At 34.3% G+C, this 16,790-nt stretch overlaps 1 protein-coding gene across 1 annotated transcript; it reads right to left on the bottom strand.

The window, feature by feature from the left end:
• Positions 1-4,486: 4,486 nt before the first annotated feature.
• LOC147064658 (uncharacterized) lies at positions 4,487-14,793 on the bottom strand. The gene is made up of 6 exons (XM_085957593.1): positions 14,421-14,793; positions 14,160-14,323; positions 12,596-12,767; positions 12,083-12,307; positions 6,958-7,251; positions 4,487-6,481 (listed from the first exon to the last, which is right to left on the bottom strand). The coding sequence occupies exons 1-6, from the start codon at positions 14,559-14,561 to the stop codon at positions 6,317-6,319; spliced, it is 1,161 nt and encodes a 386-aa protein (XP_085813719.1). The 5' UTR covers positions 14,562-14,793; the 3' UTR covers positions 4,487-6,316.
• Positions 14,794-16,790: the final 1,997 nt, after the last annotated feature.

Here is a 16,790-nt window from a genome sequence, read left to right as displayed (position 1 = left end):
ACCTAGGTTAGATACGTGTTACTTTGCCACAAAATAAATTTGATATCTATTTCCATTAACAAGTTATTGAACATACAATCGAAATATGAATTTCCGATGAAAGAAGAATGTTTCACATTTTTTTCACATATGCCAGTTAATTTAGTTTTGTTTTATTTGATTTCATTCACTCAGATGTGTGACTGCATTGTGTTAATTTTAGTAGAATCGTATGGCGAAGTCTATTCTAATTTGAAAATTGTATGTTTAATAGTTGCCACACTGGAAACAATACATATTTTTGTAATGTGACATGTACTTCAGAAACCATTTTAAAAACACATACAATTTGATCTTAAATTGTGAAGCCTTTCTGTGAAAACTTCAAAGTTGCTGCAATTATCAGAAGTGTTCTTGCCCAACACTAATTTCCCTGTAATGTTGTTAAATTCATTTAGTGCTGACAATGCGACTGGCGCATTGCAATTTGATGGCCATTAGATACTATTTAAATGTGGTAATTAAATATTAATTAACAGGTCAGCAGTGATTCGGGTTAATACTACATTCTTTGCGCATGTGTTCATATAAGGGGTGGCCAACCTTTTGCATACCATGCGCCAATTTTTTTCAGGCGAGTTCAGATGTGCCATACAACTCAAGTACCTTTTCTACCTTCTTACGTTCACGGTTGGGGTTGGAAAATAGGGATATGGGGTAGGATCTGCTTCGCTTAGGGGAGGAAAAGGAATTACGCAATTAAATTAATTAATTTATGCCAGTTCAAAAAACACACGTTTATTGGGGTACCAATCTACAATAGTCAGAAATGATCTCTTGGAAGAGAGGGTGATCGCTGTCGTGGACCCCGCTGATGGTGCTACAGCTGCCAGAGTCTCATTTGGTGAAGATAACTCTGGACCACAGTTGTTGAATGTGATGAGAGAGAGTGAGAGCTCTGAGCGGGATGGAGCACAGAGGTTTTGAGCGTTAGGGTTTCGCTAGTCTTTCAATCCTTGGTGTTAAATTTGTTACTTAAAGCAGCAGAGAATTCTTCAAATTTGAATCAGTTATTCGCAACCTTGTTTCGCTTTTAATCAATTTCATGGATGAAAATGCTTGTTCACCTCTATGTCGATCCAAATCGACATATATAACTATTTGCAAATTTTCTTAGCTCTGGGAAATGTTCACAGGGTAATGAACGCCAGAAATTAATTATGTCATAAGCATTTTGATCTGGCAGAGCTCATCAAATTTAAGCTACTCACTAGCTCACTCAGAACTGACAGTCATACCGCGTCTAACTCACGCTCTCTCTCATACACACTGTTCACATCCTACAATTGTAAACTGTCAAAAAAATGGGACGAATTGATGAGTAAGGCTGTATGACTTGAACTGAGAGCACTCAGGTGTTGAAAATATGAAGATGGATTCAGTTATGGCGCCTACTTCAAAAGAACAAGTAGGCGCAAAGATGCAATGCGCCACGGCTTGGTCACCACTGATATAGTGCAGTAATAATATTAGCTACAAAAACATCACCCCCTAAAAATATGAAAAGGGTGGTAATATTTCAGATTAAGAATAAATCGTGGGATCAGTCAAAGATGAATGGCTCTCTGAAATCAAAGAATCAGAAATGCCATCTTTGATGTATCCACAGAAAGTAAAAATTTGTAAAATAGTTGCTTATCAGGAAGCAGATGATTATGTCAAATGCAACATTGAGAACAAGGAGAATTTACATCTGGAATGAATGGTGGTTGTTTTTTTTTTTTTTAAACATTTATATCAAAAAGTGCACCAGGATGCCATTACAAAATTGAAAAATCTGAAGAGCTAGGCTTTTGAAAATGACTGAAACATCCGTAGAAGACAAAACAGGTAACAATAATTATTGTGTAATTTACATAAAAATGATTACTTCCTTGCTAGGTGATTACTTTTGCAGGATAAAAATAGTGAATATTTTCTGTGCAAAATAATAGTTCTCAAGTTTACACACATTAGTAAAAAAGAGCGTTGGTCTCAACATAACAGTAGCGAGGGGTGGAGGTAGGCTGTTAAGATCCGACGTAAACAATGCAGACTACACTTTAAATAAATAAGTATAATTGACAAATTTTATTGTGCACTATTTATGTTGGATCTTAACAGCCTATCTCCACCCTTCGCCACTGCAATGTAATATACTCACATGGTAAACGAGGAAATTTTGAAGCTTGATGAAATGATAAAAAAAAACATCTTTGAAATGAATGGAGGTGGGAAATGCTGTATCTTAAAATAAAAATCAATCATAATGGAACTTTTGGTTTTAATAAATATGTCAAAAATGAGGACAAGACGATAATAGCAAAATAACAGGTACATATCAACCATTGCGAATCCCACTAAACATTATGTTCACATTTTTATCTACTACTCTTTTCTACGTTTTTCACAACTTTTAAGTAATACACATTATTCTAACATTTAATTTAAATAACAAAGTTACAAATTTTTAAGTTTCTTTTGTAAAAGTGCACGAAAGCTTTGTCAATGTCAAAATCAAATCATCAGTCTTGCATTGTCAATGCACACCTTGAGAAAATTATCCAACACAAATATACATTCCCTGGCAGTGTCACAACATTGCTGTTCGTAATACTAAATACATAACATATTATTCAGTAAGTATACAATAATAATATTTATGACAAATTATCTTTTTAAAGTATTTACCCATCTATTATGCAGACACCATAAGCCGAGTGCCAAGAGTTATTAGAAGGCTTATATGTATAAGAATCAAGGGCAAAACTCCTCAAATGTAACAAACATCTGTACCTTAGAGCTGAACGTTTGGAAGTCACACTTTTTAGTTGAGTAAACAGATTTCAAAACATTTTCACAATATGTTAATGCCGGAAACATCCGGTGGTGCATGGTTTTAAAGATACGTAATTCTAATAAACTAGAGTTCATAATGTACACATTTAAGAATACGTATTTACATACACCCATGATGGCTGAGCAGTTACACGTCAAGCTTTTAATGTCGTGGGTCCCGGGTATGATAAAAATTCAAATATTCTATTCAATGTGTTTGGACCGAATTGGTTGAGCAAGTGGCCAACATCCATATCGCATATGAAAAAAAAACTGTTATACAGTTAAAAATACAACCTCCACTATTTAGGGTCAAACATGGTAAAAAAAATGTTTTTGCTGTTCTGTAAAAATTGTACAAATATAACTTCCAGACCCTCCAGCTTGTGTATGTACCATGGGATTCTTTTTTTTACTTTTCCTCAATAAAGAAAATACGCATTAATAATTTGAATTGAAAGGGGTCATTAGCCATTCGCCCAACCCATGGGGCGGCTGTGCTGCGGATAAATATACATGGAAAAAAATTAACGTGATTTTTGCCAGACATCGTCGGTGTTTTGTAAAAAGGGCGAATTAACCAAAATGCTACTTTACAGGAGGAGGATTTTTAACTTTTGACATTTATTTGTTTTTTACCTGTAGATGATTATAAATATCTAACAAGTTTATAATAAAGCTTAGAAAGAATACTGTCATTATAATAGGTATTATTATATAATATTTTAAAAGGCCTAATATGTCACATTTGCTTTTTATTTCGTAATTTTAATTAATTTAATTTTAGTCGATTATCGTTTTTAAGTACTTTCCTGTGGAGATAAAAATTCGCCGTTTTTACACAACAAAGCTAGTGGGGTACATATTGTATTTTCATTAAAATCTCGATTTCGCCAAAATGGTTGATTCGCCCTTTTTACAAAACACCGACGACATGACCTGCGGCTATAGATGATACTATGGCACTACTCCACCGCAGGCATAATGCAATTAAGCATTACAAATTTACAAACTTGTTAATTTATTATTCTTAGTAACTCTTGGCACTAGGCCGGCGATACATTTTGTATATTATATTGCTTAACAATATTATTGAATTGGACAATATTAATAATAAATTATTATAATTCTGAAAAATAATGTGAATTTGATACAATTATCAACTACATGATTCATTCTACTTGACCCAACATAATGACTAGAAGCGTAGAATGAAAAATCTCGCAGGAATTTACACAGGTTATTAATTTCAATTTACCCTCAACATCACCTTAAAAATTGTCTTTGGTAGTGTGATAATATAATAAGTGAAAAGCGCTTCATATTGAAATAACATTATTGTACAATACACAATTACACCGCCTACATAATAAGGTCAGAACTGCAAAATGGTAACCTTTCAGTAGTACGATTTTAATACATTTTAATTTAAATGCTGGAATGGTAATTTTTTAGATATGCCTGAATATTGTTTTATTATCTTTAAAATTATTTAATAAAAGGCAATTGAGTCAACAGTCAAAAACGCAGTTCCGACGTTTTACGTAGGAGGTGTCGATATATTGATCAATAATACAGATGACGATTAAAATGTAATGGGAAATAGAAACTTTCCATTAGAAATTCTTTTCTAATTGTAAAAAAACGATAAATTATATCACTGGATTAATACACATGACTACATTCTACTCCCAAGACAAACATGATGATTAACTGCTTTGCTGAACGAAAATCGACCCTAATAAGTGGCACTCAGATCGAATGGGTGAACAACTAAATCTATCTTGGTCAACAAACCTCTATTGACGGAGGTATATGTAAATCAGTATATTCTGGCACCATGGGCACGGTAAAGGCGGCTTGTAGTTGTAGTGGTTTTGTTTGCTAGCATAGAAACAGCTATTTCAACAAAAAATTTCAATATACCTGTAAATCGCCTATGGTGCCACTGTAGAATGACTTACCTATATTATGTATGATGAGATTGCTTGTAAAACCAAACTCGACTGCAGCACATTGAGTACCTGCATGACTTCATAAGTGACCTCCCACTCTGTAGTGTAAAGTGTTCAACCAATATATGCTACCAGTGCTCACATTTGCATATTAAAGATGGACCCTTAATGTAAGAGTAATCCAAAAACTATGAGTAATGCAACGTGGCATGGAAGGTGCATGTTGGACAAAAAGCGGAAAGACAACAAAAGAAACCTAAGGATAAGGAGCAAGACAAGCTCCTCAGTGTAATAGAAGTTGCTAAACTGTTTAAATAGCAATGAGTCGGAAGTACGGAACTCAGAAATAATGGGAACTGAAATACCTAACAGGTGTGGAGTAAGAGGCAACCGATCTCAAGTGTGAAATAATATGGGATAAACTTAAACACGTGTCACGAAAACGCTTGTCCTTTGTTCTGACAACTACTCTCGGTTTATGCACTAACGCTCATTCAATATTGGTGTATTTGAAGGTTGCAACACACACTATTGCACGTCTATAATGTGTGGTTCATTTTCGTAGGACACTCATACATTTAAAACCCTGCGTCAAAATGTAGTGTATTGAGGTATATAAAATATTTTATATGCTATATTATAGTCCATCGGAATTATATTTATTAATCTGTTCTGTGATCGGAATGTTGCTCGGCAAGTGGACAATTGCTAGAAAAATACAGTGGTACCTGAGGGGCACTAAACGACCAAAGGGACACCCTAAAACCTGCTGAATAGACGATTTCACAAAGTTTCATGGATGTATGTTCATAAAGAACTAGGGGCTGAGAAGAATAGAAAGAGTTAGCGGAGACCTTCATCCGGCAGTGGATCGACCCCAGCTGATAATAGCATTCTAGTCTAGTCTTGAATTCAATTCAAGAGTTTTCAAATGATATGAAGGAATAAAATTTTGTACTGTTGTTTTGTGTGTGTTCATATAAGATTCACATTAAATAAATAAGAGAGATTTAAACAGGTAAAAATATCTTACCATGTAATTTTGAGAGTAAAGGCAAATGTGATCATAGGAAATATTTAGAAAACACACATACAAATTTAAAGCTAATAAATTATCTCAGATTAGAGCATTTTAATTGCAAAGAAATCTCTTCATAATAAATGTAAATTGACTTCAGTTATAGATCGTATCAGATATCAGTACAAAAGAAAAGTAAAAATAATGTGAAATATAATATAAAATCACATTGATGACAAATAGTTTAAGGTTATCTTGATTGTAATGTTTGAAATTGTATATACCTAAATTAAAACTACTTACAGTAAAGTTTAAAACTATTTTTTAAATTGGCGTTGTCTAAAAAATGTGTACTGACAATGCAACCGTTTAATACAAATAAATAGACAAAAGGCTACTTCACTAACACGCATCAGTCGTAATGTAATAAAGACAAGTAGTAGCAAAGAGGTGTGCTTGTTTAGTTAGAAAAGAACAATCAAGATAATTAGGGTCCGCCCTTCTTGGAACGCAGGGCTCTGGAAGGCGGTATGGCCATGCTACGTAAAGAGCGCATGGCCATCGCCCGGTTGAAATGGCGCTGCATCTTGTGCTCCTCTGCCTCTATCCCGCCATCCACCGATGATAGAATCACAAGGAGCACTCCCATTACCTATTAGCACAAAAGAAGCAATTCTATCAACAAAGTGTATGTGAACGATATTAAACAGAAATTAAGCCTGTTTCAAAATTGAAATCTTATTATTGAAAAAATATAATTTTAAAAAACCACAGTAACAATCCTAGAAAAAAAGTACGTCCAAGCGGGGTTCGATCATAATACAGTCGGACTTGGTTATTACGAGGAAGATGTGACCGACTCAATTAGCTCGTTATAAGCATTACTCGTTATATCAGAGAATAGGTATTTCTAAATGAACGGTCACATAACACAGAAAGTCGCAATTCAAACAAAAATACATAATTAGAATTTTTCCCCGAAACAAGTATGGCATTCGGCACGTCAGACAGTCAAAAAATAATATTTGGGAAATTTTGGCACGTGTACGTAAAAAGGTTCGCGATCCCTCCACTAGGCCAAGTCATCAATAAACATAATAGTCAGTAGATAAATGAAATAATTTTTACCAAGCAAATGATGATAATCAAAGTGTAGACGTGGATGGTTGCCTCGGGGATACTGTCGATCTCCCGTAATGCCACCAGGGCCGGTTCAAAGTCGGGTCTGAGATCGAGGGCGTGCCGGAGATGCAAGGAAGCCTCCTGGTAATGGCCGTACGCCTTGAAGATCTCTCCCAGGGTGAAGTACTGTTGCCACGCACTGCGGTCTGGTGGCTGCACTTCCAGGGAACGGCGAGTCAAGTAAATGGCGTCGTCCAGATATTGCAATGTGAACAGTACCCGGGCCAGATTGAGCAACACCTGTAAATAAAATGCATCTTCGAAATTATTTTTATTCACACGTTAATAGGAATATCCAGAAATGGTAATAATAAATATCTAAACTCGGTAAAATTTCATTTTAAAAATTGATATACATTCGATAATAATAAGGATCATAAAAATGTAATACAGCATAAGAAATTATGACAATTTGCATTATAGATAGTGCATTATTATGGAAAATTTTAGTAGTGCATTATTATGGAATTTATATTTATATTATTATATTATGGAATTTAGATAGTGCATTATTATGGAATGATTATGGAAAAAGAGTGATGACCGCATCGCCGATAAAAGAGAAGCTTCCTATGATGTACGAATATGTAAAATAATCAAATCACAAAATATGGTGGTATCGTTTTTTGTAACTGAAAAAGTAGGTACCTACCTATTTAGCAAAATGAATCTAAGCCTTTAGGCATGACCGTACTATTTAGTCGGTACGGCGATGTGCTGTGTTGTTGTATTTTTCATATTACTTCTGAACGGACAACTGAACTGATTGTCTAAATACACCTACATTTCAAAACTGAAACCTCGACTGAACGGACAACGTAACTGATGTCTAAAAGGACCTTAAGAAAACAATTTTACCCTTATGCCATAGTAACATAACACCTGATGTGAAGACAAAAATTGAACCATGGAATATGGATCTATAGTACCCACAACATAGCTTGTCACTTAGTGAACACGAATATCAGTATCACTTCCATCCACGGATTGTTCGAGATAACAATTTATGTACATAAAAAAATAGGATACCATGTTATTTGAAAGCACCTATAAATAGTATTTTATTACTTACTAGTTGAAGTACCCGGCTTCGCACAGGGTCGCTTCGTGGTTATATTTATCTTAGATATTTAAAAAATAATAAGAGGTAATTATTTTTTTAATATTAAAATATCTGTGTAATGAATATGGCAATATGAAAATAATTCTAATAGGAGTAAAGGTCAAACAAAAGAACACTAAATTAAAATCGAATCCAAAATGTGAAAACGTTATTAATGTTATTAATATGTAGTAAAAAAAAAAATCAAAATTGGATGGAACAAACAAACAACAAACTTTATATTTTATATAATACTAATTTAGAAACCTTCGCAGGTGTGCGCACAACAACTGACAAAAGTTTCATCGCAATCGGATGAATGGTATAGGAACGCATACGAATAGAAGAAGATAGAATAGAAGAAAAAGAAGAAGAAAATGGTTGTATCAATTCAGAAACCTTTGCGGGCGTGAGCACAACACTTGATCAAAATTTCATTGCAATCAGATGAATGGTATAAGAACGCATACGAATAAAAGAAGATGGTTGTACTAATTCAGAAACCTTCGCGGGCGTGCGCACAACAACTGGTCAAACTTTCATCGCAATCGTATGAATGGTATAAGAACGCATACAAATAGAAGAAGATAGAATAGAAGAAAAATAAGAAGAAAATGGTTGTATCAATTCAGAAACCTTTGCGGGCGTGAGCACAACACTTGATCAAAATTTTATTGCAATCGAATGAATGGAATAGGAACGCATACGAATAGATGAATATAGAATAGAAGAAGAAGAAGATGGTTGTACTAATTCAGAAACCTTTGCAGGTGTTACCACAACAACTGACGACGGTTTCATCGCAATCAGATGAATGGTATAGGGACCATACGAATAAAAAAAGATAGAATGAAGAATATGGAGAAGATGAAGAAGAAGAAAAAGTTGGTTATACTATTTCAGAAACCTTCGCGGGTGTTGCCACAACAACTGACGAAGGTTTCATCGCAATCGGATGAATGGTATAGGAACCATACGAATAAAAGAAAATAGAATGACGAAGTAGAAGATGATGATTTTTCTAATTCAGAAACCTTCGCGGGTGTACATACAACCACATACCAAAATTTCATCGCAATCGGATGAATGGTATAGGAACGCATACGAATAGAAGAATATAGAATAGAAGAAGAAGAAGATAGTTGTACTAATTCAGAAACCTTTGCAGGTGTTACCACAACAACTGACGACGGTTTCATCGCAATCAGATGAATGGTATAGGGACCATACGAATAAAAAAAGATAGAATGAAGAATATGGAGAAGATTAAGAAGAAGAAGTTGGTTGTACTATTTCAGAAACCTTCGCGGGTGTTGTCACAACAACTGACGAAGGTTTCATCGCAATCGGATGAATGGTATAGGAACCATACGAATAAAAGAAGATATAATGAAGAAGACGAAGAAGAATATGGTTTTTCTAATACAGAAACCTTTGCGGGTATGCGTACAACAACTGACGAAAGTTTCATCGCAATCGGATGAATGGTATAGGAACGCGTACGGGACAGACAGACAGACAAACAGACAGACAGACATTCATTTTTATTAAGGTGATGCATCAGTGAAACGCCAAATAATTTTCAACTGTAGGCGCGACGAAATTTTGGACTCGCTGCCATTCAGTGAGAGAATGTCGAGCCAGAAACACGTCACTTTGCTGCGTGATGGCGACGGGTCAATTAATTCTAAAATCGTGTAAAGATGACTAAAAACATTACCCATTTACTTTAAAAAGGAAACATGTCAATGAATATATTATTATTGTTACTAATAGAACAATAAACAGAACATAAAATGGACGTATGTTGGATTTATATGACAAATAATATTTCGTTTGACAGGCGTCATTTGCACCTGCGACCCGCAATCCGCGCATCGCCTAGCAACGATCTTTTTAGACCGTGCCTCAACTAATGCATGGCCTTAATATACCATTTAAAGATTATTTACAGTAGATGTACAGCAATTGGCTCTTATGATTAAATTTAATAATGACAGGTTACATAAAATACAATATGGAAAGTAATTACATACTTTTTTTAATAGTGGTGCATAGATAATTAATTTGATACAAACACGTTACCCAGAGTACAATTAAATTTAAAGGTCAAGCCATATCAGGATTTCTAAATAAAGATTTGGTTAAAAATGCTATCTATGATATTGTTACTTTTTCATTTTTTCATAAACAAAAATGAAATACAGATAATTCCACTTCATTGGGCCAGTAAATTTAAGATCACAATGCATAGTATGGTACACATAATCTCAATAGAAAGATATGCACAAATTTTATACGATGTGATCTCATATACAACAGCATTTCAATTACATGTGTTACATAATTTTTAACGATGTGAAAATATCAAAGACACAAGACCAAGACAAAAAGAATCTTGTTGAGAGGGAGAGATATGGTCCTACAATTTTGAACCCTTCTTACGCGGCAACTGACTTTAGTCAGCCTATACACACGGGTCATCCGCGCGGCAGCTGACTAAAGTCGATTTTTGTTTGCCTAGTACTGCTTTCGGCCAGGCGCAAAAAAATTGAATTTTGATTTAATTTATTCAAAAATCATCCTTCTCCTGACATCATTGTCGATGTATAGCCTAAACTTGTGTTCTATCTAATTTAAATAAATATTTTTCGGGAGCGTATCTCGGATAAAAAAAATATCACTCATCGGGTCACTTCAAATTTGCCGCGTATATTGGCCGGATCGCTACTCAGTGCATGTGCGCCGAAGACATTTTACAAGCGCGTTTGTAACCATACGAGTTTGCGATATAATATGTTATATTGTTTTTTAGTGATTGAAAAACTATTTGGTGCGTAAACTGTTAAATAGAATATTCAAAAGTTACATTGATCAAAGTGAATTTACAAAACATTTTAACAAAAGGAATGCTTTTGGAGATTGCATTGATTCGTCTAGCTGCTAGTATATTATCCGCGAGTTAATAGTTTCGGAAAATAATTTGAACAAGGTGTAATTTAAATATACGAGTCTGCGATTTAATATTTCTCTTTGTTTATCGTTGATTAACATTTTTAAATACTATTTTCTGGTTATACTATTAGGTAAAACGGACAAAAATTGTTTATTCACCCTAGTTATCAGACATTTATAAAGTAAAGATACGTTAGGTGGATTGAATTAAGTGAATAAACATTTTCACACAATTGAAAATTTCTGTGTCTGAAAAATTAAAAACATTTTGTGATAGCTACATATATTTTGTGTTCGTTTTTTTGTGATTTTTTAAAATGGATATCCCTGCTAATTTGTGCGATGAAATGGGAGAAGCAATACATTCACACAATTCAAGCACAGAATCAAGCTCTACAATTCGCCGGTATTCGATTGTCAAATTCAGTAGTCTGCCGCGTACAAGTATACAAAGCAGATGAGACGGGTTTATTTTCGAAACTTCTCTATTGTAAAATGTACGTTCATTGCGAAGAAAGTAATGTACCAGGGAGGAAAGTGCCCAAGAACTGCATCACAATTGTGCCATGCTCCAATGCAACCCGGATACACAAACTGAAGCTTTTGGTCATAGGGAAAACCAGGAATCGTAAGCCATTCAAGAATATCTGCCTCACTGAACAACTGGTTGTGTTAAGTGATTTACTGTTTAATATTTAGTTAATAAACTTAGTTTATAAATATGTATAATTTAGTAAATACTTGATTTTGATTATAATTAAAACCGTAATTTGTTAGTAGAAATTTCTCAAAAAAAAAACTATTTATACGAAATACCTGTTTTAATTTTTATCATATTTTGTATGTATGCACTATTCATAATCCGCCGCTTTCACTAATTGGACACTTGTCTGGTTTTTGGGGTGGCGGATTACTGAGGAGTACATACTGTAAACCAATTTTTAGAACTACCAAAAATGTATTCAAAAATAAAATTTTAAGTTTTTAATTAATATATATATGAGAGATAAATACCTCTGCATTATGCGGAGAAACAGCTAATGCTCTGCGGAAGCATTCGATAGATTGTCGAGTGTCACCTTTAATTCGCCAAAAGTTTCCAATTTGATTGTACAGTTGAACTGATTTTGGTTTTTCCCTCTTTGCCTTTTTTAATCGCCTCTCGAGTGCATTTACATCGAAATCCGTTACGGTTCCGCCGTTTTTGTAATTTTTCTTCTTCGAAAATATCAAAGCCACCTAAAAAAATATATATATATATATATTCAATATGAGTTAACAGATACTTCAATGAGAGTAAAACAACCATGTAAAATTAGATAAAAGACAAAGTTGTCCGTCTATTTTTAACAGTTTTAAATAATATATCTTATACTTATTACTAAATTTCATGACAATGAAACATTTCTATGCTGGCCATTACTATAATGAGTTATATTTAGAAAATTTGCATGCCGACTGACATTGTAAAAATAATATATTATGAATAAATTTGAATGCAATATAATTTTAGGATAACATTCTCACCTGCGGCTCAGGAACATTTGGATGCCGATGTCTTCTGGCAACACCCACTAAGTTGTCATAGTACGTAAAATTGACAGCCTTACCGCAGTCAAGGAATTCATCATCAATAGAATCCGGTTGCGATTCATCAGTCGAATGGGACTCATAATTTTCACCATGCTCAAAGGATGACCTACAGAAAATTATAATAGATTATTATAGTCGAAGGTTTATATTTAAAAAATAACATCACATCATCCATAAACAGTTTTCTTCCACGTGGGTTTTTTCTATGAATGGATTAAACAACGGAGCAAACGATTAGGTACATGTGGATACGTAGTAAATACATTTTTAACACATTTAACACACATAAATAATTCAGCTACTAGAGTTATGTCAAATTTTTGTTTTTTTGATCAAATATTAAGCATGGATGCATGTGTTCTGTTCAAAAAGCAAGAATTAAGTAATTAAGTCAGACCGTTAAAATAAATACACTGTGGAGGGCCAACGAAATTGTGGCATCCGTAATAAGTTTTAGCAATCAGGATGAGAAAGGGGGAGAGCATGTCTGTGTTTTTCAGATGCCGATCTAAGACAGATACTCTGTGGTATTTTTTTAAATATTGTCAAGTAATTAAAATCTGGTGAAAATTATTCTAGTATTTAATATGCCTTCCGGGATAGATGACACTTTTATTTATTATTCAAATATGTTACCTATTCATCTATCATCTTGACATACCTAATTAAGTAATTTAAAATATTAGTATTCACATAGTTCTTGCAATTTAGGGGGTAAGACTTCTCTAGACTGAAATGGTGAATTAGTGGTGGAACACACGCATCTGAAGCAGCGGGTCACGGGTTTCAATCTCGCATTTGGCAAATCCGCAAGTTGTTTTTGTATCAAAAGCACGAGTCTGACAGGCTAACAACCATTTCTCGTAAAAATAATGGATGTATTAAAAATCATCGGGAGACAATTACTTATTATTAAGCTTCACACTAGGTTGTTGTATCAATGAAATATTAATTGAAGTATTAAAAACATGGTTAGGTACAAGTCCGTTATGGGGAAGGCAAGTATGAAAACCTAACTGAACCTAATCTAAACTCCAACCTAACAAATAATCTAGTATATCAGCTATTTTCAAAATGTCTTTATCGCTGGCTTCCCCATAACCGACTTGTACCCATGGTTATTATGAAAAAAGGTCAACTGAATTCTTTATCAATTGGAGTGGATAATTATGCCATGTCTCTCAAGTGTGTACTGTTTTCTAATAATCATTGGACTAGGTTCAGTGAATACAAGCGCGTTGACACGGTCCAAGTACGATCTAAGTACACTTGGACCGAGTGCCATCCAAGTGCAGCCACATGAGACATTTTCATACTAATTATTCCTATCCAAGCTACTTGGACCGCGTCCTACTCATCCAAGTTGGCTTGAATAGGAATAATTAGTATGAAGCTGTCACTCGGTCCAAGTGTACTTGGGTCGTACTTGGACCGTGTCAACGTGGCTTAAAAGATGACATTATTAATGAAAAAACTCAATTAAGAATGAAAATCATACGTGTTTTGATAATGCCGCTGTTGTTCCATAAGTTGACAGTCAGTGCAAAACAGATCAAAACCCTGTTTGGTCCAAGTCTGTCCAAAAAGAACAGTTGAAGTAATGATGTTAAAAATGGGATCATCCTCCATGACTCTCTGTGTTTCCATTCCGTCCATGACAACCTATTTCAATAACAGAAACAATATTGTCACTTACATGAAGAGACATTCAGTCAAGATAAACTCCATTCGTATCCGAATAGACACATTTATGACTTACCTGTCTGAAAGGAGAGGCTTCCATGATCTTGCCTTCCTCGGCATTGAGTTTCCATAATGTAGAGGTTCTCGAGTTTGTGGTGATAATATTAAATGATAATATATAGAGAGCTAAGCAAGTCAAATAGGGTGCTTCTCCCATCACGACACGGCTTGGTTCAACCCTTCCAGTAAGATACACATAAATTACAAACCTAATAGAACTGCAGTGTTTCTGTATAGGTATTTAAAAATAAAACAACAAACCGAACGAAACTGATAGAATTGCAAAACTTCACGGCACGTCTTTCATCAAATTGCATTCAATGTTTTGAATTTTTGACAAATATTACCACACAAGATGTACTGATATCGCGTATACTCTATTCCAATATACCCATAGCCGGTGACGTCACACACATACACAAGAGTGTGCACTACTCACCACTTTTTTGAGGTAGTGCCACACTTATTAAAAAATAATATGTAAAAGATTCCTTTCTCGCGGTTCTTAAATTTACTTAGTGAAAAATGTAAGTCACGACCATACAACAAATGCAATCGTAAAATTAGTATAGTATGCTTGAATTCAACAGGTAGCTCTATTTACTTGTACTTTTTCATTTTGATATTTAAAAACACAATAGAGATAGCAAAGCTTTCAAGTTTAGTGTTCAAATTAAAAACGCCCGCATTCAGCGACGAGCCAAAAATAAAGGCGTAAAGTCAAGTTCATCAATTAAAAAAATTACAGACCTAATAATACTATAATAATATAGTATACATAATAAAGATCAATAGAACCTTTATTTATATTACATAAGTTCATAGGTACCTACTATATATATTATTTTATTAGAGACCTATTACGATACCTACTTCCATAATGTTTTTCTAAAAGTTTAGACATTTTGATGACTTTTGAAATGTATCTTTTCCGTTTCGACGAGCAAAATTTATCAAGTACCTACAATATATTATATTTTCAGATCAATGAGTTCGCTACTCGATAATATTGTAAAAATATTACCTATTGTTTCATGGTGAAACATTGGAAGCTCTGCCGACCCCAAGATAACAAATCGAAGTTCACTAATTTGTATCTACCTAGATAAAAATCTTATCAGAAAAATGAATAATGGCTTGATATTAATATTATAGGGTTTTATAGATAATTATTATCATCAGCAATATAGAACTGACCAATGGTGATTTTTTATTTGATGGTGTTAGTATGAATAAATAATAATTTTGTTATTAATTCATTCATGTTAGTCTTATTTGTTTCATTCGCTAGGTACGTACACCAATAATTATTATTAGATGTCAATATTTATTATAGGTAAAATACCAAAGACATTGCACGGTGCCTACAGACGGAGCACATAAATGTCAGACTGAAGCTCGTTTTGCAGGCAATTGCCTATAGATGAAGTGGGCCGTACTCGGACATAAAAATGCCACACACACATTCTTTACTGCATGCTCAGGAGCGTACGCGCCGGAACCCGTTATTGAGCGCGTAATATCACACGTGTCAGATGTCTGCTGCTACAATTTACATGTCAACTATATCCTGCGCGATTGCACAACGTTTTGCGCATGTTTTGAGGAGCGTGCACCGGGATTGAGCGTCTTAAGGCATATCGCGCGTTCATTATGGCGTGATCGTGGAAGTCGTTGGAGCGTACAACAATTCAATGGTTTTAGTATTTATAGTAGGTATTATCACTTCCCTCCATTATCGAAAGTGAAAAAAAAAGCTGTCACTTTTATTTTTAGTATGTTTTTTCGTCTGGATTCGGGATGTGGAGGTGAACAAATAACACACCGGAATTGTTTTGGAAACGGCAAGGTATATTTAAGTTAATATTATATAATAGTTACATTTTAATAATTTATTTTACGGAGAACGAAATGCGCGTGTTTACTGCTGGGCTGTTTTGCAGCATATTCCCGCCATCTTGTGTTTCGCTTTCAAGGAGCAATAGGAGTTGCAATATTTTTCAACGGTCATAATCTACGGCATTGCCGGCTCGGCTCTATTAATATTTATTTTCGTAATCAGCGCTTTACTATTTGTTGGATTTGATACCGACTCGGGCCTCTCCAGATACACAAAGCCATCCCCAAATAGGGACCATACGGGGGTGTAACAGTATATTAGCTATGGATTTTAGTAAGAGTGTGTGTGTTATTTTCACACACTGCATTTGGACATTTAGCTCAAACACAGTTTCGTAAACAAACCATTCTTGAGATAAAATAATTTAATCGAATCCTTCCGCACACAACATAAACAAAATATAAGGTGTGAATAAGTTTAGCTTTATTTTTATTTACATTATAAATGGATATACAAAGAAGAAATAATATACTAGCTGTAGCTTTT

This window comes from Rhyacophila brunnea, unplaced genomic scaffold (assembly GCF_057557595.1).
Source record: "Rhyacophila brunnea isolate RB1 unplaced genomic scaffold, BYU_Rbru_1.0 scaffold_7, whole genome shotgun sequence".
In the NCBI taxonomy this organism is placed as follows: Eukaryota; Metazoa; Arthropoda; class Insecta; order Trichoptera; family Rhyacophilidae; genus Rhyacophila; species Rhyacophila brunnea.
The sequence above is the reverse complement of the archived record's forward strand: the minus strand, read 5'-3'. Positions and strand labels throughout refer to the sequence as shown.

What these genes read in the sequence shown, in the direction of transcription:
- LOC147064658 (XM_085957593.1), bottom strand. Translation starts at nt 14,561, where the DNA reads ATGGGAGAAGCACCCTATTTGACTTGCTTAGCTCTCTATATATTATCA. An exon ending in CAAATGTTCCTGAGCCGCAG is followed by an intron (nt 12,308 to 12,595) that starts GTGAGAATGTTA and finishes ATATTTTTTTAG; the next exon opens with GTGGCTTTGATATTTTCGAA. An exon ending in TGATTATCATCATTTGCTTG is followed by an intron (nt 6,482 to 6,957) that starts GTAAAAATTATT and finishes TTGTGCTAATAG; the next exon opens with GTAATGGGAGTGCTCCTTGT.